The 8,630-nt window shown below is 40.3% G+C and overlaps 1 protein-coding gene across 1 annotated transcript; it reads right to left on the reverse strand.

Annotated features, from left to right (window-relative positions):
* Positions 1–1,828: 1,828 nt before the first annotated feature.
* On the reverse strand, positions 1,829–3,397 carry LOC119612770. The gene has a single exon (XM_037968629.1). The coding sequence runs from the start codon at positions 3,395–3,397 to the stop codon at positions 1,829–1,831; it is 1,569 nt and encodes a 522-aa protein (XP_037824557.1).
* Between the last annotated feature and the right edge of the window lie 5,233 nt (positions 3,398–8,630).

The raw sequence follows: 8,630 nt of genomic DNA on the forward strand, positions 1-8,630 counted from the left end.
AGATAGATGATAGATAGATAGATAGATAGATAGATAGATAGATAGATAGATAGATAGATAGTTAGATAGATAGATAGATAGATAGATGTCTATAGATCGCTCGCTCGCTCGCTCGCTCGCTCGCTCTCTCGCTCTCGCTCGCTCGCTCGCTCGCTCGCTCGCTCGCTCGCTCGCTCGCTCGCTCGCTCGCTCGCTCGCTCGCTCGCTCGCTCGCTCGCTCGCTCCTCGCTCGCTCGCTCGCTCGCTCGCTGCTCGCTCGCTCGCTCGCTCGCTCTCCTCGCTCGCTCGCTCGCTCGCTCGCTCGCTCCTCGCTCGCTCGCTCGCTCGCTCGCTCGCTCGCTCGCTCGCTCTCTCTCTCGCTCGCTCGCTCGCTCGCTCGCTCGCTCGCTCGCTCGCTCCTCGCTCGCTCGCTCGCTCGCTCGCTCGCTCGCTCGCTCGCTCGCTCGCTCCTCGCTCGCTCGCTCGCTCGCTCGCTCGCTCGCTCGCTCGCTCGCTCCTCGCTCGCTCGCTCGCTCGCTCGCTCGCTCGCTCGCTCGCTCGCTGCTCGCTCGCTCGCTCGCGCTCGCTCTCTCGCTCGCTCGCTCGCTCGCTCGCTCGCTCGCTCGCTCGCTCGCTCGCTCGCTCGCTCGCTCGCTCGCTCGCTCCTCGCTCGCTCGCTCGCTCGCTCGCTCGCTCGCTCGCTCGCTCGCTCGCTCGCTCGCTCGCTCGCTCGCTCGCTCGCTCGCTCGCTCGCTCGCTCGCTCGCTCGCTCGCTCGCTCGCTCGCTCGCTCGCTCGCCTCGCTCGGCTCGCTCGGCTCGCTCGCTCGCTCGGCTCGCTCGGCTCGCTCGGCTCGCTCGCTCGCTCGGCTCGCTCGCTCGCTCTCGCTCGCTCGGCTCGCTCGGCGCTCGGCTCGCTCGGCTCGCTCGGCTCGCTCGGCTCGCTCGCTCGCTCGGCTCGCTCGCTCGCTCGGCTCGCTCGGCTCGCTCGGCTCGCTCGGCTCGCTCGGCTCGCTCGGCTCGCTCGGCTCGCTCGGCTCGCTCGCTCGCTCGGCTCGCTCGGCTCGCTCGCTGTCGCTCGCTCGCTCGCTCGGCCGCTCGCTCGCTCGGCTCTCTCGGCCGCGCTCGCTCGCTCGGCTCGCTCGGCTCGCTCCGTTCGCTCCTCTCGCTCGCTCGCTCGCTCGCTCGGCTGCTCGCTCGCTGGCTCGCTCGGACAATAGGATAGATAGGATAGATAGGAGAGATAAGATAGATAGGTTCCAAAATCCATTTTATCAAACTATATCCAATATCGTTCCTAACGATGTGATCTACTATCAAAGTCTGTTTTAGTGAAAAATCATGATTTTGGATTTCAATTTTGGATTTTAATTTATTATTTTAAAGGTTTACAGTTTCATGGAGGACTAACTTATGTAAGAGTTTAATTCTCCCATTTATGTGTCATGATTCATCATTTTTAAAACAAAAACCTAAAACCATTTGAAATAAAGAACACGTTTCTTAAATCAAACATTTAATATCTTTATTCTTCAAAATCGAACACTTACTTACAATTCACATATCTTTCGTTTAATCCAAAAAAATCCTTTCCTCAGCGACTCTTTAATAACCACCACTTTCATTTCAAGTATGAAAGCGAAACCAGCCAACATCAAACCCAACCACCAGATAATCCAAATTAAACGAAAAAATGCCAAATTCAAAGGCAGCGGATTCAAATCGATCAATATCATATGAACGTAGCCTATAAATAAGGCATCAGCAAAGGCCTGCGAACGCCAGTGGGTGGTAAAGCCAAATTGAGAGGCGGACATAATGAAATTCTGCAAAGGTTTGGCTAAATGCGAGTCACGTTGTATGGGAAAGACATGATAGTAGGGACCAATGCAAATGGATGAAAGGCGAAAGAGAGGTTTCTTTAAGTATAGCTGCTGTTTTAAGGAACGACCAACGATCCGATTGTATGCTATAGCCAAAGGAACTATTGAAACGATCACGATGTTTATCCAATTCACCCTTCGAACTCACCACTATTAGGTCCAAAAACTTTTGAGAATAATTCATTTCCTTCATTTTCTCATACTCATAGTCCATCATCATGAGTGGCAAATTGGCGCGTATGACATCGTCTACAGTGTCGATTTGTTGTTGAGCGGTGGCAGTGGTTAAATAACTGGTCATCTTGGACATGTAGAGATTGGTGGAAAAGAAACCCACAATGAAAAGTAAAATAAATAAAAAGCGTAGACGTATGTAGGGTAGCGTTAGAAGCCTTAGAGGAACTATATAGCAAATGGAGCAAATAGACTGAAGAAATGCTAAGGAAAGATCCCTCTCCCAGGAGGGTGTGCATATCCAAATGCCCACGCCTATATAAAAAACGCTAAAGAATATCAAATACCAACTGTAGGCATGAAAACCTCGCTTCACATACTCATGTTCGGGTGAACGATTCTGATAGGGCACCATAATACACCAGTCATTAATGCCTATAGGATAACTGGCCCCCACTAGAGAAGCTATCATGGCGGTATAGGAATTGACGCCGATTTCTAAATCTTTTTCCTCTACCATATGGATAATGGCATTAATATCCAGTGGCTCCTCATCGGATTTATCCTTGACGGTGTCATTGAAGGTGGCATTAATCGCTTCCACAAAGGCTATAAACAGTTTACCCGACGTACCGCTAATTTCATCCTGCTGGTGTTTGCGAGGAAAGCGAGACATGCGAAATACTCGGGGTAAGTCGTGGCGTACCATAGTCTGCAATTCATAGCCTTCAAAATCTCCGGAAAAATCAACAAAGAAATCAGTAGCTGACCAATCATCAGTCTTATTAACAATATTCCCCACCGGATAAGGATCATACATATAGATATTATTCCTTATAGTAATGAGTACAGTATTTAGGAACTGTTTTTTCCACACCCAATCGTATAACAAACGTATGCTGTCGTAAAATATCGTATACTGCTCGAAGGTATTATAAAACTCATCCGTTTCCACGATGGGGAATAGTATGAAAATAGTCTTAAAATATCTAGCACCCTTCATACTTAAAGCGGCCAATTCCATTATAGGATCCTCTCCCTCCGTGGTCAAGATCAAACACAGCGTAGGAGTACTCAGAAAACCAGCCATTTTACTCGGATCATTAATAATCAATATCGTAGGAGCCGTGGGAAAAGCATCCCAAAAATCCTCAAAGAAAATAGTAGCCGTATCCGTATCTCGAGCCAAACGTTCCGATATAAAGAAAACGAAATTTTTAAACTGATACAGCTCATGTATACCGCTCACCACTTTTATGACTAGTGAGTTATTAACCATTTGAGGATATGGTTGCGTTTCATTGCTCAATAAACTGGCCGATGAGGTGAGTAACAGCAAGGCCGTGGTTGTATTTAAAATCATGTTGCAGCTGTAATGTTTTAACAATGCTAAACGACTAACGAGTGTTGGCAGCTGGCGGAGTTTTGTTAACTAAATGTTAACATGTTCAGTTATTTGCAATTCATTTCGTTTTCAAGTGGACAAGTTAAGCTATTAATTTTAAGATTGTAAATAATAGAATGGTGTCATGAAATTTATGAATTTTTAATCAACTACATGAGAGAAATAGTGGGAGGTGGTAGGAAAAGTTTGGGCACTAGAGAAGTGGATATATAGTGTAGTTAATAGTATGGACTATAATCTGGACTATAGTCTAGCCTATAGTTTGGTCTATAGTTTATCTATAGTCTGAACTATATTCGTGTCTATAGTCTGGACTATAGTCTAGTCTATAGTCTGTACTATAGGTGGACTATAGGTTAGTCTATAGTCTGGACTAAAGGTTAGTCTATAGTCTGGACTATAGATTAGTCTATAGTCTGGACTAAAGTCTATACTATGTCTAGAATATAGACTAGGACGATAGTCTAGTCTATAGTCCGGACTATAGTCTAGTCTGTAGTCTGGACTATAGTCTAGTCTATAATCTGGACTATAGTCTAGTCTTTAGTCCCGGACTATAGTCTAGTCTATAGGCTGGACCATAGTCTAGTCTATAGTCTGCCCTATAGTCTAGTCTGAGTCTAGGACTATATAGTCTGGACTATAGTCTATGGCCTGGACTGTAGTATAGTTTATAGTTTTGACTGGATCTATAGTTTGGACTATAATCTAGTCTACAGTCTGGGTCTTTAGTCTGGACAGGAATCTAATCTATAGTTTGGACTATAGTCTAGTCTATAGTCTGGTCCATAGTCTAGTCTATAGTTTGTTTTGTAGTCTAGTCTATAATCTTGTCTGTAGTCTAGTCTATAGTCCTGGACTATAGTTTGGACTATAGTTGAGTCTAAAGTCTGAACTATATTCGTGTCCTATAGTCTGGACTATAGTCTAGTCCACAGTCTGTACTATAGATTAGTCTATAGAGTGGACTATAGATTAGTCTACAATCTGGACTATAGTCTAGCATCTGTACTATAGGTTAGTCTATAGAGTGGACTATAGATTAGTCTACAATCTGGACTATAGTCTAGCATATAGTCTATACTATTGTCTAGAATATAGACTATTCTATAGTCTGGACTATGACCTTTAATCTGAGCAATATTCTAGTCTATAGTCTAAACTATAGTCTAGTCTATGATCTCGGCTAGACTATATTCTATAGCCTGGACTTTTGTTTAGAGTATAGTCTTGACTGGGATCTATTCTGTAGTTTGGACTATAATCTAGTCTACAATCTGGTCTGTAGTCTAGTCTATAGTCTTGACAGGAATCTAATCTGTAGTCCAACAATAGTCTAGTATATAGTCTGGTCTATAGTCTGATCTGTAGTCTAGTCTATATTCTAGTTTATAGTCTGGATTATAGTCTAGTCGATAGTCTGCACTATAGTCTGTATTCTAAGTTATATTCTAGTCTATAGTCTGAATTATATTATAGTCTATGATCTAGACTATAGTCTAGTCTATGATCTGGACTATAGTCTAGTCTGTAGTCTGAACTTTAGTCTAGTCTATAATCTGGACTACAGTCTGGTCTATAGCCTAGACTATAGTATAGTCTATAGTCTGGACTATATTCTGGACTATAATCTAGTCTATAGTCTGGACTATAGTCTAGTCTATAGTCTGGACTATAGTTTAGTCTATAGTCTGGACTATAGTTTAGTCTATAGTCTGGACTATAGTCTAGTCTATAATCTGGTCTATAGTATAGTCTATATTCTGGACTATAGTCTAGAGTATAGTCTGGACTTTAGTCTAGTCAATAGTCTGGACTCTAGTATAGTCTGTATTCTGGACTATTGTCTAGTCTACAGTCTGGACTATAGTCTAGGCTATAGTCTGGACTATAGTCTGCACTATAATCTAGTCTATAGTCTGGACTATACTCTAGTCTAGACTATAGTCTAGTCTATAGTCTAGTCTAGACTTTAGTCTAGTCTATAGTCTAGACTTTAGTCCGGACTTTTGTTTATTCTATAGTCTGGACTATAGTCTGGTCTATAGTTTAGACTTTTGTCTAGTCTGTAGTCTGAACTGTAGAATATTTTATAGTAGAACTCTAGTCTTGTCTATAGTTTAGTCTATAGCAAAGTCCACTGTAATGCCAGTATACCATCTAAATGGTATAATCCATTCTCTTGAACTTTTAAAAACACACCTCGCATTTTTTTTAACATTTTACAGTTATATTGTCTGGTAAATAAATAAAAATGTAAATATTTCATTTCATGTACATAATTTGTTTTATTTGATGACATTTTGCTAGTAGGCGTAGAAATGCATAAGATTAGTTTTGGATTTAACAACGATTTAGATAAGCAATCTGTCATAATTTGTTCTATTTGTTTAGGACAGTTAATAAAGGGTAATGCTAAAAGCTTAGTTAATATTTCTAGTCTATAGCCTAGTCTATAGACTAGTCTATAGTTTAGTCTGTAGTCTTGTTTATAGATTAGTCAATAGTCTTGTTTGTAGTCTAGTCTATATTCTAGTCTGTGGTCTAGTCTATAGTCTAGTCAAACATTATGATGGGGCCACCCTATATGTTTTTGAACTAAATAGTTGAATAGAAAATGAACATATTTCAAAATTACTATAGACTCCTTTAAATATGGCTATGAGCAACGCAACATTGTAGTTTAACGACAACACTTCATTTGTCAAGTGAAAGTAAAACAAAATGGCTATAAAACCTGCTAAAATGTTTTCCAACAGTTTCCATTTTTTTTATAATAAATTTACTATAGTTTTAAACGAAATAATGATTTGCTTTCATGTTCTCATATTAAATTTTTGAAAAAACTAATTAAAGACCTAACGGATCATATTGTTGTTGTTGATTTCAGATGCATCAATATATTACGAAACTCTAACGTACAATGTGGCGATGCCCAACAGTTGATTGCAATCGACATTCTAAAGGTATGGCAACCGCTAGATCGACCACCTTGCAACATATTTAAATATGGGCCGAACAATGTATTCTCAAATTCCCGTGTAGTTTCCGCTTAATTATTGAGCTGTACCGTAAATATCTTGAGCCAATCTTAGTCTTCCAACTAAACTGCACTAAATTGTTTACCTTAGTACCTTAACTAGGCAAAAAACGTTTAGATGGTTTGACCAAATATGACTTGCTATGTTGAAAGATTCCAGACGTTTTCAGTGTCCCCATAATACTGCCAAATGTAAGTTTGTCTATTGTTATATTTGTTCTGATTTTAATAGAAGTTTCTAATGGTTCTTCACATCTACTGTTACCAATATGGCCTTTAGATTTGAAACGTATGCCAACATTTATGACCATGAACTTAAATGGTCACTTGAACCATTTAACTTCGTTAAATTAATATTATTGATATGACACTATGGGACTATTGATGAGAAATATTTGTTAAAAAATGTGAAATAATTTTTAATGAAAAATATTTCTTGCCAAATTCTATAGTCCAGAAAATGGGATAGAATATCTAATAGACTATTATTCAGATTATTGACTAGACTATACACTAGACTATAGACCAGACTATATATTAGACCATACAGCAGACAATAGACTAGACTATAATCCAGACTATAGATTAGATTATAGCCCAGACTATAGACTAGACTGAAGTACAGACTATAGACTAGACTATAGTCCAGACTATAGACTAGACTATAATCCAGACTATAGAATATGCTCTAGTCCATACTATAGACTACACTATAGTCCAGACTATAGTCCAGACTTTAGACTAGACTATAGTCCAGACTTTAGACTAGACTATAGTCCAGACTTTAGACTAGACTATAGTCCAAAGTATAGACTAGACTATAGTCGAGAGTATAGACTAGACTATAGTCCAGACTATAGACTATAGCCCAGACTATAGACTAGACTATAGTACTAACTATAGACTTGACTAGACTATAGTCCAGACTATAGACTAAACTTTAGACTATAGTCCAGACTATAGACTAAACTTTAGACTATAGTCCAGACTATAGACTAAACTTTAGACTATAGTCTAAATTATAGTCCAGACAATAGACTAGACTATAGTCCAGGCTACAGAATAGATATAGTCCAGACTATAGACTAGACTATAGTCCAGACTATAGACTAGACTATAGTCCAGACTATAGACTAGACTATAACCCAGACTATAGTCCAGACTATAGACTATAGTCCAGACTATAGACTATAGTCCAGACTATAGACTAGACTATATTCCAGACTATAGACTAGACTATAGACTAGACTATAGTCCAGACTATAGACTAGACTATATTCCAGACTATAGACTAGACTGTAGTCCAGACTATAGACTAGGCTATAGTCCAGACTATAGACTAGGCAATAGTCCAGACTATAGACTAGACAATAGTCCAGACTATAGACTAGACAATAGTCCAGACTATAGACTAGACTTTGTCCAGATTGTAGTCCAGACTTAAGACTATACTATAGTCCAGACTGTAGCCTAGACTATAGAATAGACTATAGTCCAGACCATAGAATAGACTTTAGACTATAGTCTAGATTATAGTCCAGAGTATAGACTAGACTATAGTCCAGGCTACAGAATAGACTCTAGTCCAGAATAAAGACTTGATTATAGTCCATACTATAGACTAGACTATATTATAGACTAGAATATAGACTATAGTCCAGACTATAGACTAGACTATAGTCCAGACTATAGACTAGACTATATTCCTGACTATAGACTAGACTATAGTCCAGACTATAGACTAGACTATATTCCAGACTATAGACTAGACTATATTCCAGACTATAGACTAGACTAGACTATAGTCCAGACTATAGACTAGACTATACTCCAGACTATAGACTAGACTATACTCCAGACTATAGACTAGACTCCAGACTATAGACTAGACTAGACTCCAGACTATAGACTAGACTATAGTCCAGTCTATAGACTAGACTATAGTCCAGTCTATAGACTAGACTATAGTCCAGTCTATAGAGTAGACTATAGTCCAGACTATAGACTGGACTATAGTCCAGACTATAGACTAGACTGTTGTCCAGATTGTAGTCCAGACTATAGACTAGACTATAGTCCAGACTATAGACTAGACTATAGTCCAGACTATAGACTAGACTATAGTCCAGACTATAGACTAGACTATAGTCC

Source organism: Lucilia sericata, unplaced genomic scaffold (assembly GCF_015586225.1).
Source record: "Lucilia sericata isolate MDLA Ls3-8-SP2 unplaced genomic scaffold, ASM1558622v1 Contig001827F_arrow, whole genome shotgun sequence".
In the NCBI taxonomy this organism is placed as follows: Eukaryota; Metazoa; Arthropoda; class Insecta; order Diptera; family Calliphoridae; genus Lucilia; species Lucilia sericata.

Excerpts from the sequence above, each read along its gene's own strand:
- LOC119612770 (XM_037968629.1), bottom strand. The coding sequence starts at position 3,397 with ATGATTTTAAATACAACCACGGCCTTGCTGTTACTCACCTCATCGGCC.